This window comes from Colletes latitarsis, chromosome 7, assembly GCF_051014445.1.
Source record: "Colletes latitarsis isolate SP2378_abdomen chromosome 7, iyColLati1, whole genome shotgun sequence".
Classification (NCBI taxonomy): Eukaryota; Metazoa; Arthropoda; class Insecta; order Hymenoptera; family Colletidae; genus Colletes; species Colletes latitarsis.
The window spans coordinates 18,169,829-18,184,189 of record NC_135140.1 but is presented as its reverse complement, the minus strand read 5'-3'; the positions used below and the strand labels follow the sequence as shown (position 1 = coordinate 18,184,189).

The following is a 14,361-nucleotide window of genomic DNA, read 5'->3' as shown; positions in this document are numbered from 1 at the left end:
ATACCACAATAATTTTGCGTACCAAGCTCGAATACATTAAGAAATTCAGAATTGAGCGCGAGAAAAAACGAAAAGAAATGCATAGAATTAAAAATAATTATACGTCGAGACAAAAAGACGAGATACAGTTATATGCAGTTATTAACCTAACCTTGGGAACAGTAAAAACATGGTATAACAAGTATAGAATAAGAAAATGAGAACGGAAACCAAGCAGCACAATATAAAGTTCAGTGACTAAAACTGCAAGAAAGTGTATGCGTTCAGTTTTCAAGTTACTCTAAATACTGTAACATGGAAATAATTTTTAAAATTATACATAAATGTACGCAGTTAAATTTTCCATTGATATATAATTACGAGGTTGGTATATGTCACAGGTCAATACCAGATACTTTTCTTTTTTTACAAACAAAATAATTTGTTCCTGAAGTGGTTAATCTATCTAAAATTACGTCGAAGAGATATTGAATTCCGATAAAACGATGTTGCAAAGTCGATAAGACGTTTCCTCTAATCATTAGTACTTACGTAACATAATCGAACGTGTCTTCAACGTTTATTTTGATGATTTGTGTCGTTGATACGAAACGATAACTGCGACAAAAAATGATTTAAGCCTTCTTAAATAGTAAAACTTTTCTTTATTACAAAAAGTGATTTGTTATTGTAACTTTATCAGCAGAAATAGAACTACGTACACAATGAACCATAGTAATGTATTTTTTAAGAAATGCAATCAACTAACCTACAAAATGATATACAGGGTGTTCAGCCACCCCTGGGAAAAATTTTAATAGGAAATTCTAGAGGCCAAAATAAGACGAAAATCAAGAATGCCAATTCGTTGATGGAGGCTTCGTTAAAAAGTTATTAACAATTAAATTCAACAATTTCAAATTGTCCTGGAAAAATTATTTTCGGGTGTGGGGGTCAATTACAATCATTTTTGGTGAATAGACATACCCCCAAAATCCTATTCAGTTTCGAGAAAAAAATTCGAGAAGGTGGGACATTTTTCGACAAAATTAAAAAATTTCAAATCGTTCTGGAAAAATTATTTTTGGTTGCGGGGGTCAATTACAATCATTTTTGGTGAATAGACATACCCCCGAAATCTTACCCACTTTCTAGAAAAAAATTCGAGAAGGTGTGAAATTTTTCGACGGAAAAAAAATTTTTCAAATCATTCTAAAAAAATTATTTTCGGTTGCAGGGGTCAATTACAATCATTTTTGGTGAATAGACATACCCCCGAAATCTTGCGCATTTTCGAGAAAAAAATTCAGTACGACCGGAACTTTAAACGTTAATAACTTTTTAACGAAGCCTCCATCAACAAATTGGTATTCTTGATTTTCGTCTTATTTTGGCCTCTAGAATCCCCCATTAAAATTTTTCCCAGGGGTGACCGAACACCCTGTATAATAAGCGTTGCAATTCTTATGAGTGAATGATTAATAATTAAGAAATACTACAAAATTGTATAATTGGTGGTTTCTGCAGCAACCAAACAAACGAAACGCCATCTTTCCATCGAAGGATAAGGACGTTAGACTCCACAGATGAGAACCACTGTACGAAGAATTCTAATTGAACAGAAACGCTAGAATTATACTTCGACTTGGTTCTCCGAAACGATTCTATATTCTTGTCAACTTCCGGACACGAACGTCCTCCAGCAAGTTAACGAGAATTGAACAGTGTGTCCAATTTCGTCCCCCCCTAACGATCAATGGAGGATCCTCGGGTTTGGTTCTGAATCGCGGCGTTCATTCAATCGCCATTGTTGTTGTTGTCGTTGCCCCATGTTCTTTTTCGCGCTCGTCTCGCTTCCGTGATCGCTGTCACGCATCAGTACAATCCGTGGCAACAAATTGGAAAGGATGAAGGTTGTACGCCAAGGAGTTCACTGTACCGTGGCCTCCAATGTCGGTTGCCTCCTAGAATCTAGATGTCGCGGGATTTTTCCTCGAACGCGAAAGTCGACCATCGCGTTTTGCATTCGTTACTTATTCCGGGATTCCCCGAACAAAGGTGAAAGATCAAAACGTGTTCCCTTGCTCATTCGACGGACATATTCTTTAGCGCGAAATTGCTGTTATTATTGCCGCGATAGGAACGAACGCTTCCTCGAGGACGCGGTGAATTATCTGCAGATAAGTGACTGTAAGAATCGCGTTCGTACTACGACTCGACCCAATTGCGCGACGTATCCTGTATATTAAATTTGTACAGTACGTAGAGACTCCGTGCAAAAGGGGTTGAGGGCCTGTGCAGCCCTGTCTCGAATACCAAATTGGCCTGCAAGGTGACTTGGCAGTACCGAGTACCGCTTGCATATACCAGCATATAAAGTAGGGAGCTGGAAAGAAGAGCTCTGAAAGAAATGGCGGGTCGCGAGGGGTCAGGCGTTCTAGTCAGACTACATAAGGTCTAACAGAAATGGCGCCACTGGTCACGTTCCCCTTGTGCATGGATTATAGTCCCCTGATTCCTAGTTTACCTTTTAGCGTGGAACAGATACTGTTTCTGCGAGAGTTTTAGCTTTATCCGTGTACCTTAAGGGACTAACAACTTAAATCATAGTAATATACCTAATATCTCTAGTATATGGAGACGTTACATCCTAACAACTATGGATTTCCAATATGGTTGCTTTAAGTATCTTGCTAGAGCAGAACCCCTATACTTGCACAGAAACCTCGTTCCCTGCACGAGGAGAATTTTAATTTTGTACTGCCTCCCCTTGCGGTTAAAACTACCGTGTACAGTTCGGGGAAATAGCCATCAAAGAAGGTAATTAGGTTGAAGTAATTCAGTACCAAGCATTGTTTGCTCGAGCCTCGTTTTAGCACATTTATCGGAGTTCTGCCATACGTTTCTTTCACTCGTGTTTGATTTACCAGCACGATGGTCTGACGAGTTATTTGATCAAGCTGACAATTTTCGTAACGAATGTTTTAATTAACAAGTTGTTGATTTTCGTAATCGGCAGCTGTCAGTAATGCAATCGAATGTATACTTATCCGCGCTTGAATGAAGAAGTATCGATTAGTCTGTTCTTTATCAGGCATGTGCTGCGATCGGGAATCGGTAGATTCGATTATTTGGCGCTATTCAAATTTGAAAATTACACAGCGTAAACCATATTCTTCTTCGTTGTGTTTCAACGGAGTAGAATAAGAGATCGAATTTTTCAAAAATACGTGGACGACGCTTCATTTGAATAGCTTGTATCCCACGATGGACACTTTCCTTTGTCGTTCATTTTTATCAGCCATTGCGAGAACACTATCGGAGGAAGTAGATAAAGCAATCGACTATAGCTCGTAGGATAGGTTACATCAACAACTTACGAGGGGTTGTTCCAGTTTTCATGGCTCGTAAAACTCCACGAGGGTTATAAATTTTTACGCGATCGCGAATCAATTTTAAATATTTCGTCGCGTCCGTATCTTCTTCTGCAGCCAATTTGCCTAAGTGTTCGGCGATCGACGAATCGTTTGGCATGCTCGAACGTAAAATTAAACGACGAGCGTAAAAACGTTCCGTACGTTTACGGAGTGAAACGAGACGATGGTCGACGGAATGATAAATTCAACTTTCTCGCTTTTCACTTGGCTCGAAATTACCATGATAAATCACTAACCGGGCGACGTTAATTTACACGAGATATAGACAAAGGATCGTGTGATTTTTATGTATCCTGTGCCATTAGAACACGTTTGGACGCCTTAATTTCTCCTAGTGTCTCAATTTTAGTCAACAATTAGTCTTGGATTTCATATTTTATGTTTTTTTCTATTTGATTAGAGCTTTTCACACATTAAAAGCATGCTAGCCTACTTTACAATTAATATTATTTAAGTTGCGTTGCCTAGTACTTTCCGCCTGATAGTAAAGAGTAACTGAACAAGATTTCATCTGGGTTTGCCAAAAATAGTGGAAGTTATAAGGTAATCACAAACACACAGATTGTGTACGTTACGTGCAAAAACAAACGTTGAATAATAGTATAGCTAATAGTAGTATAAACAAACAGTGTTTATTCTATAATAAACGTTTCGGAAACTGAGAAAAAAATATTTTTGAGGCTTACTATAGTGGGATCTCCTTTTTGGTGGGCTGGTGTCTTGCAAATAGTCCCTGGAAAAGAGATAAATTACATCATACGCCGAATCCACGAATGACTACAGTGTCAAGGAATTTGATGTACGATATTTCTAGACTGTCCTAACGATGTACCGACCTACTACCGCTACGATACGGTCTTCGTAATCAAAGATAAAACCGATACATTATCGTCTGTCTTGGGCGGGACGAAATTGGGCGATGAAAAATTTCAAAACATTTTGCACCTGCAAAAAAACACTTTACATACTACTCCATTTAGTTAAAAATAGAGGGTCATGAGTCAAAGAAAGTTGAGAACCCCAGTTTTAAATATTTCTAGAAATACAGAGAAGCATTTTGCATTTGGTACAAATCACGGGCTCAAAACAGTTGAGAAACACTGCTCTAGACGACTCTAAACTCTGATTTAGACATTTCCAAGCAGCGTTCGAATCATGTTGGTGCCCCATTTTTTTTTAGGAGAGGGCGTATTTATCGGGCGCGTAAAACTGTACGTGAGCAATGAACACAGCAGGTATAGGTTGTGATAAAGCAAACGGTTCAACGTGAAACTATACGTATGCATGCATGCTTGCCGATAACAGCTTATCTACCGCGGTTTCCATCGAGTGATCCAATTTTTTCGGTTTCCTTTTCCATTAACTCCTCTTCAACCCCCTCGACTTTCACGCCCCTTGAGAGAAGATATCAATCGTCAAGGTTTTTCTCCTTCGATGGATTCAATTACGAACAGAACTATTTCTAGATAGTGTTATAGTTTTTTTAGAAACAGTATGCCCTGAGTAAATTACGCTCATAATAGTGAAGAGTTACTAGTACTGTGACTGCATCAGATTGGATTTTATAGTACTACTATAACACTTTCATAGTAGAATTATATTGCAAGTATAATGGTACTATAATCGTTCTATTTCAGCTACTATAGGAGCAATATAATATTGAGATATTATACTAGTACTATAGTGGCATTATAGTACACTGCAATTAGAGCAGAGTAATTATAGAGCAGCTATAACATAATAGTGCGGCTGTAAAACAATTGTAATACTATAGTACGCTGATACAACTATTGTGATAGTGCTATAAGATTACTATATAATTGTAAAAGTATATAGCATTGTGCTGCTATTCTACAGTAGAGCGACAGAAGCGTAACGAATGCCTCACAACCGTAATTTCTACTTATCGGGCATCACGTTCGAACATAAGTGTTTTCCGTATTTTTTATCGAAGTTAAAACGCTATTTTTTAACGCTATCGACACATTGTCGGCGAACGATGACTCGAGCTTTATTATTCCACCGTCCGATTGTGTTTCAACAATTTTTTTTTTCTTTTTTTACGATGCAGTTACTCGTCGCGTCAATAGTTGGAAATACTGAAATATATTCTAAGTAACGCGCACGTTCAACCATATTGTACTCGTTCGAAAATGTCAAGGATTAATTTAGAGATTTAGCGATTAAAACTAACGTACATACAATTTTTATAGACCTGAACGAATCTTTTATATTTAGAAAAGAAACCACTGGTCTTGAAATCGTTAAAAAAAAGTGTTTGAGAATTTATTTTTATCCAGAATGTCAATGGAATAATTGCTGACATCGTTAAAGCCGTCGCTGGTAATTAAAACACTTTAGAGCACAGATCAAGATGTTGGTTGAACGGGCGTGCGTGAGAGCGGAAGTTGACAGCACGCGATCGTATTAATCTATTCATCGAGAAACCGATTTACAAAACCGTGTCTCGTATTTCCGTTTCTCATTTCTGTCACACTAGCATACATTATGCCATATCGTAGAATTTATTCAGACAGCCAAAATAAATGCAACAATTATCATTACTGCGTCGTCTTCGTTACACGTGCTCAGAGAATGTTAAATCTAACTTTGAAATTCTATTTTAGCTATATGACTATAGCAAAGCTATAGCACAACTATATTATATTGGTACGATTATAGCACGATTGCTCAGATATTTTACAGTAGAGTTTCTTGAGTTGTATAATAATTGCAATATTATTTTATTATAATAATTATAGCACTAACAACCCATCTTTGAGTTCAATATAAATATAAAAATACAGAGACTCTGAATTAAAAATGTTTAAATCACCGCTGATTATTTGAGTATAATTTTGTCTACGTTTGCTGTTGGCAACCTAATCTCAGAAAGTAATCCAATAGAAAAATAATGGGTAGCCTCGAAAGTGACGCAATAATGCAATAAAATAAATAGGCTCGATTTTTTTAAGATCCCTCTATCCTGTTCAAGCTGTAAGTTGGCGCTAAGAAGATGATCGGCTTAGGCATCTTCGTGAAAAGTGCATTTTTCCTTGGAAGCAGCTATGTAATCCTTCGGTTAGAACCAACTACCTGTTGAATCGGCCTGAACTTCGAGCAGGGGAATTGTTGTCCGTGCATTTGCTACGGGTCCCGGGGAGGAAATCAAGGCGTAAATAATTCCCAAAGGTACGTGAGAACTCGACTGAATTCCAGAGAGCCAACAAGTAAAACGAGCCGACGGTGACTCGGGTTCGAGCAGGCCATCAACCTGTTCCACCTGATTCGACGATTTTTGGACAGCTGCCTGCCCTTTGTTCCCTCTACCAGGAATACCAGAGGAGGGGGGGGGGGGGGGGGGTCAAAATGATCTAAACCTCAGTTGCTTTCAAATTTTTCGACGAAAATCGCCATGTCGACACTTCTGACATCCCCCATGTTTTCTGGTTTGGTCGTTGCCAGTGTTAATTGTTAAATTATCGTTAAACTTGGATGATATATGTAGTAATACAGAAAGAAATGTTTAAATTCTCCACGTTTGTCGGCGTTTAGAATTTTCCATCCTGGGAGTCACGCCCCCTACTTTGGTCTGAGCTCGCGGGAGGTTAGGACGCGTAGAATTAATTAGCCAGTGAAGTCACGTTTACTATACAGGCTTGCTTCGGTATCATAATCGACATCTGCTGTCTCTTCGAATAATTATATAATACGTAATTGAAGTCAAGGTGCACTTTGTAGTCAAGTACAAAAACGTACAACAATGGAGGCAGTATTCAAATTAGGTTAGGTTTCGCATCAGCTGCATTATACCCGTGTTTATCGCAGAAAATGCGGCGCGAGAATGTTAGACGAATAAAATAATTACCTCGTTTAAATTTGAAATGAATTTAATTTACATTTTCAAGGGAAGATATAAATATTTCTAACCATAACGTCAGAGGAGTACAGTAATGGTTACGGTAATAAAATACGAGGTTAGGTTTATAATATTTTCCGAGGTAATGATGTTAACGAACAAATTATTTATTTAATTTGGATTCTAATTGACTTATTATTTCTCGAAGAAACGTGAAAAAGTTGCTTTACAGGGTGTTCGACCAGCCCTGGAAATAATTTTAATGGAAGATTCTAGAGGCCAAATAAGACGAAAATCAAGAATACCAATTTGTTGATGGTGGCTTCGTTAAGAAGTTATTAACGTTTAAAGTTCCGCCAATACTAAATTTTTTTTTTCGAAAATGCGCAAGATTTCGGGGGTATGTCTATTCACCAAAAATGATTGTAATTGATCCCCACAGCTAGCAATATTTTTTTCAGAACGATTTGAAATATTTTAATTCCGTCGAAAAATTTCACACCTTCTCGAATTTTTTTCTCGAAAGTGGATAGGATTTCGGGGGTATGTCTATACATAAAAAATGATTGTAATTGACTCCTAGATTCAAAAATAATTTTTTCAGAACGATTTGAAATTTTTTAATTTAATTGTCATTAACTCTTTAACGAAGCCTCCATCAACAAATTGGTATTCTTGATTCTCGTCTTATTTTGGCCTCCAAAATCTATTAAAATTTTTCCCAGATGTGGCCAAACACCCTGTATAATGACTCGTAAGAATAACAATGGAGGTAATATTGTCACAATGGATATTAGAATAAATAAGGACTTCTGTACGATGAGACGTACTTCCGGTACTATAATGAGTGGATTGCAACTGGCATAAGTGGCATATCTTTTTTTTTCTGCGTTTCAAGGTTTCTAGAGTTTCTCGACTTTCCTGGGATTGTTGACAGCAACGAGTGGTACCTGTTAGGAAGGGATCAGGTTTTGAAACAAGTCGCATGGCTACGCTGGCAAGAGACCAGTTGTCGTCTTCGGCGTCGTCGTCGGCGTCGTCGTTCGTAGTTCGTTGGACGTAGAGGGGAGTAGATCTAAGTGACGGGTCGGTTTGGACGGGGCTCGAGGACGTTCACCTTTTTTCGTGACTTCATCGAGGCTGGTACACGCTGGTAAAAGTGGCTTCCACCGACTAGAATCCCATAGGCCGCCATGATCGTGGCCGGTGACTTTTAAGAACCTCTTGAATAGTCACTGGAAATTTTCGGTCGAATAATTTCGGGCCCCAGACCACGTAAACTCGTCTCGTCAACCGTGGCGTAAAATGGCGACGTACACTGGTGAGTTCCGAAGCATTCGATAATTTTTCAAGTTTTGGACTTTAGAAATTCACTAAATTTTGGATCCTTGAATCGTAGGAATTTAAATTTTCTTTTTGAATCATTGAATTTTTGTGTTTTAGGAATCCTGTAAGTTGAGTCATTTGAAATTTAATAATTTTGCGTCCGCAAACGCGATCAAATATTCAGTATTAAACGTTTTTGAGCTTTTCCAGCACCATTTCTCGCCATCGAGCGCTTCGTTCCCGTTTCGTTGGTAGTCGATGCCAAGAAGTTCAAGAATTTATGTAACACTGAATATTTGATCACGCGGCAGCGTGCAAGGTGTTTTCTTCGAACAGCGACCGGTCATTTCTACGTCACGAACCAACGAACATTACCGGTACCCAACAATCAAGATCGTAACGACTTAATCGAAACATTTTGCTACATGAGAATGCACAATCTCGTCTGATGGTGTATCAGCAGCTCGTGATTTTGCACGTTTTTCAAACGAACCGTATTCATCCAGGAATAATGGCGTCCCCCAGTGACTTATGGGTCCCATTAAACGTATTTATTCAAATTGTTCATTGAGACGACGAACGCAGACTATTAATCGATTTTAAAAACTTTTCAAGAAATATTTAAAATTAGGAATTAAAATTGTGGTTAACCCGAAGGATGGGAGAATTTCGTAAGCTTGCATCTACAATTTTAACCTTGTTTTTGTCCAATTTCGAAGAAAATCATGATCTTTTTTGTTTCGCGCGTTTTTTTTTGTTCGTTGCATGTTTTGTCGAACCGATTACCTCATTGGCCGTGACTTTAATTTGTTGGCGCGTGCCCACGGTGCGTACAATCGTTCCTCGAGCCGAGTGCACAAGTTTATTGCCGAACTTACCAGTAGAAAGGTCAGTTCCGTAAAATACGTAGCGTGACTCCGATAGCCTTGTTTTCTCGATTGCCGGCCCACGACGATTGTTTTCCTGCTTTCGAACAGGCGGTACCAGCTTCCAGGATCGTATCCTGGTCAAAAAAAACATTGGGTACACCCTATTAAAACACGCAATTTTGTAATCAGTCGTAGGAAAATTCTATTTTCGTTAAAGTCGACAACAACATTCTTCGTCATATTTGTTTCTGGTTTTCTTCGTTTCTCCCACGGTGTTGCTAACGTCGATTATATAATTAATTTACGAGACGCAGCGAGCATATTGATCACTCGTCGGGCAAACTGTGCTTCGATCGAAGCAGCGGCTTTCGACGAATTTTTTATGCGTATCGACAACTCGAGGGAACTTAGAGTGCTCTTGAAAAGGAGAAATTATTTGCCAAAAGTTATTAAATGCATCGGAGTTAGAACGTGATTTAGTATGTAATTAAAAATAGTTTAAAAATCGAAATTTATAAGGGGTAAATTGCTTTGATGAAAATTAAACGATGATCCAGTAGTATCGAGGACCAGGAATAGCGTTTCACCGCAAAAGCGAGGCTCGAGGAACTCGAGAAGGAAATAGTTTGTTGCAATGTCTACGTAAAAATTGCCAATTGGCAATCATAGATTACTGTTTCACGAAGGCATTGACACGAACGAGCTGAGTTGGCGAAATAACTCCTTTAAAGAAAATAGCTAAGTCGCGTTTTACACTTCGTTCTCCATTCATCAGCAAATTCATGTAGATGGCGAAATTGATAATTGCTTCCCAACTGTGAATCCGAAGGAAATTGATACTGATTTTTTTATTCCAACTGATGGTAAAACAGTAACTCATCAATTCTATTTTTAACTTTTATTTTTCTTATGTTCGTGGAGTTAATTTTCACTGTAGAAATTTTGGAAACTTCTCGAAGTAAATTTGTAAATCGTTACATTATACGTTCTGTGGAATGTTTCGTCGAAGTCCCGTAAGCATTCCGAACGTTGTGTGGAATAATAAGAAGTACATATAGTGTTCCCATAACAAAAGACAGTTTTACTGAATTTTAGACAAGCTTAGATGTATATATTTGTAAATTAAAACGTCCCTCTAAGGTTAGAATTCTATCTTTGATTACTTTAAATTATACATTCTGAATCTGAAGAAACAAGTTGCATATTTTCGTAAAAATATGGGAAAAGTCGGAACATAGTCTGCAGATGTATAAATTATAATAATTAAGTAATTACAACAGTCTTTTCTCGTGGATGGGGAACGATATAACTGTAGTGCCTTACGCCGCAGAATTATGCTAATTCTGTATGCTAAGTTACCCGTGTATGTGCGAACATAATTTGGTAAGAAATTTAAATATTTGAACAACTGTCCTATTATCCAACAGTGGAATTTCAAATATAAAATTTAAACAGCTATTATTCGGTGATCATTTTTGTTAATAACGAAGATATCAAAACATTCAAAAAGTTTAACAATTTACAGGGAGTCGCGGAAGCGTAGTATCGTTTTATTTTTAGTTCAAAGGAAGTATTTCGAGTCTGCATAGTCTGTTATGCGGTGAGTCAGAAATAAGTTTTACGTTGCGACATTTGACCTTCATGTTAATGGAAATGGATAGGTCGTGAAGGCTCCATTGTCTAGCATATGGCCTAATTTCTATGACGCTACGACTGCAGGCCTGCATCGGTGTCGAAAGTAGCCATTTTTAGTACTTTCTATAAAAGTATACACATTACTGCGGTACAAAAATGGCTATAACTTGGGAATCAGGTCAAATAGGTCATATGTCCATATAAATCTCCATTGTTTTTGTGTTCTCAATTCGATACTAAAGTGGGTCTCGTATATTACGATGCTCACTAAACAGAGACAATAGAAAAATAAATCGAAACGTTTCTGGGGAATTATTAATCGATATTCGTTGTAATTAGCACAACTTTGATGGAACTTCAGAAAATTTTAAACATTTAGAGGATCAATGGTGGCCATTTCAGTTACTTTCTATGAGACTACGCCATTGTACTTTCCTTAAAGTACAAAAATGCGCTTTGCAGTAGCTCGACGGCGAACAGAACTTGAATGGAGAGGAAAAAAGGCATTCGTCTGTCGGTCAGAACGTCCTTATCTCGTCAGGGACGGTGAAGAAAATGAACCGTTATTCGGTACGTTTCCGGCGGAAGCGTGGAAGGCGCGAGATAAGTAGCGATGCTGCGACCGAAGCATAACGGGATGACCAGAGGGGCGAACGAAGAAGAAGGAGGGGGGCAGGGGGAGGGGGAAGTCAGAGGCAGATAGGTGACGAAGAAAAGGAAGAGTCGTGTCGCGACCTTGGGGGTCCGAGTTCCGCATTGCTGAAGCGCAACAGATCTCGCGAATCCGACCGTTGCAACGCGTCAGTTTCCAACTGGCGACGCGACCGGTTGTCTCAGGCCTTTCATGCCGTCCAAATGGGGAGAAAAAGTGTTTCCTTTCGCGGAATCCGTTCTCGGGGATTGTCACGGGACGAACGCGGAGACAAAGGCGACTCGACGCTAGCAGTCGCAGGTTGTTGGTTGCTAATTGTCTAAGGCAAAATAATTGTTCCGTTTCTGGAAAATCACTGGGGTAACCGTTAGGCAAACGACCCGTGACGCGCAGAAGACACGATGGAAATTACAAAGGTACGGAAACAGTTGGAATCGAATACGTTGGAAGACTATTAGATTTTCTCGACGTCTTTCGAGTGTACTCTTAGTCTCGTGCAATTTGTAGTACCACCCAGTGATGTACTCTCCTCTTGCACTTACAAGGGGCGTGTCAGTAGTGATTTTTGTCGATTTTAATGAACCTTCACAAGTTTATTGCAAATAATTGACTTTGATTAAAATCGGCGAAGATCAGTACTAACGTTCTCTTTGTTAAATGAGTACCTCAGGAACTAAACTTGTTCAAACTAAAACTCGCTAGTCAAATAAACACCTGCCCAGTCACTTGAATCGGAGGAACACGAACAATGGTGGTGGTGGTTTCGGTTGCAAGTATCTAGGCAGTAGGCTCAGCGTTAAAAAGAGCAACGAGAGAAGGTCCAGACGCGTCGACTCTGTCGACTCTCTCGCCTTGACCTTGGCTCGCAGTTCCGCATTGCAAAGGTGATTCCTTTGGAAGGGTCGAGGATCGTTGGCCCTGCGGAACAAGGGTAAGAGAGCCGTCGAAAAGGCTCTGGCCACACTTCCACCGCTGTTCGACCTTCAACTTGACCGCTCGACGAGCCGGGGCGCCCTTCTCCTTCGTCGACGCAATGCGCTGTGACCACTCCGGGAATACCCCCCGCGCGCGCGCGCGCGTACAATTTTAGACGCGGGGTCCTTGACACCTTCGCTCGAGACAACTGGCAGCCATTGACAGCCTCGAACGTTGCTCCCCCGTCCATTGATTTGCACCGCTCGTCCGGCGGCCAGTCGGTGCCTGGCAACTACGCGCTAGCCTGGACGAGATGAAACCTTTCTAATGGCTCGAAGGTATGCTGCTCGATCGAGAATTGATGCTTCTTTGGCGCATTTCTGGGCCACGAGCTGGCGAGAAAAAACTAACGACGAAAGAAGACGATTCTGACTTGGTCATGGCGTTGCAACCGTGAACAGAGACTCTGAGCTGCTGGAAAATTGAGAAACGAGACTTGGGAGCATTTGTGGGACACGTAGACGCTCTACCTCTGGCTCCACCAGTGTTAGGGGGTTATTGCTTTTGGAATAAGTAGTCCTTTAGTCCTTATTTAGTGGGTTAATAACTCCCTCCTGATCACTCCATACTAAGGGATTTGGTCCTAGAATTCCTACTCCATGTCATCGAGGAAGGATAGCACCTTAACTCCAACTACCATTGCATGTGAGAACCTTTCCTCCTGGGTCTATATTCAGGACTAGCATCTCAAACGCTGATGTCCAAAGCTATCTTCGTCAAATAGGTCACAAAGACTCATTTCACGCCACTCTTGGGCTCTGTCGCCACAGGCTAAAGCTTGATACCAATGGGATCAACGCAATATGGTCGTACAGGAGTGCCCAGGCCCTGGGGTCTATGAACTTCTCGGATCTAAGGTCAGGAACGTGTTCTGCTCCCCGGTGTACCGCTGCCAGGGTTTTTCGAACTCGCAACAACTAGTCTCCTCTTCATTCAGTTATAAAAGAGTACTCTGGGGTCCTTCTTAGAGAGTCTAGGACAACTTCCCAAGGGACGTGACCCGTACGGTTACTCGACAGTGTCCACATTCCCTTTGCTCACGGTACTACGTGTCCCCTTAAACCGGAACTGGTATTTACAATTCCTTGGAATGGAGGGACTTGTCGCCACGGAGGCTGATTTGGGGACTTCTAACTCAAGGACTAATAAGAGGACATTTTTGTTCACAGGCACTCGGCCAAGATGTTTTAATGGGGACCAAGGAGGAAGAATGGGGCAACGTACTCTCTGTGCGAGACAAATCCTCGCTGGGTGTGGTGTTGAGGGATCGTCTGATGACGGACGCAGCACTCGGAGGACCTCGACCGATAAAATCGGAACACAGCTACAGTCTTTTGACGTCCAGCCCTCCACCGAGTCCCGCGACACCCGGCGCCAACCCTCACACGCCTAATTCTGGGTCGTCCGCCGACACGGTTGGCGCATCCCTTTCTAATAACAGTTCCTCCATTAACTCCAACAACATGGATCACCATAAATCGTTGGATATTCGCAGTAGAATCGACGGTAAGAGAAATATATTACTGATGGTGGATAGCTTTTATTCGGAGATCTGTGACAGCTCACGTAATGGAGGAATATAGTATTACAGGATACGAGGGGGCACGATAATTCTTCTAATTTTATACA

The 14,361-nt window shown here is 40.3% G+C and overlaps 1 protein-coding gene across 3 annotated transcripts in view; it reads left to right on the top strand.

Annotated features, from left to right (window-relative positions):
* Creba (Cyclic-AMP response element binding protein A) overlaps window positions 1-14,361 on the top strand; it is a 31,419-nt gene that overhangs the window by 10,529 nt on the left and 6,529 nt on the right. For 2 of the 3 annotated variants that reach the window (XM_076768654.1, XM_076768653.1), the window contains exon 3: window positions 13,902-14,238. In XM_076768654.1, coding sequence (XP_076624769.1) covers window positions 13,902-14,238 — 337 coding nt within the window. Of the gene's footprint in view, window positions 1-11,930; window positions 12,174-13,901; window positions 14,239-14,361 lie in introns of those variants that run through there. The other variant, XM_076768655.1, reaches the window with a different exon arrangement.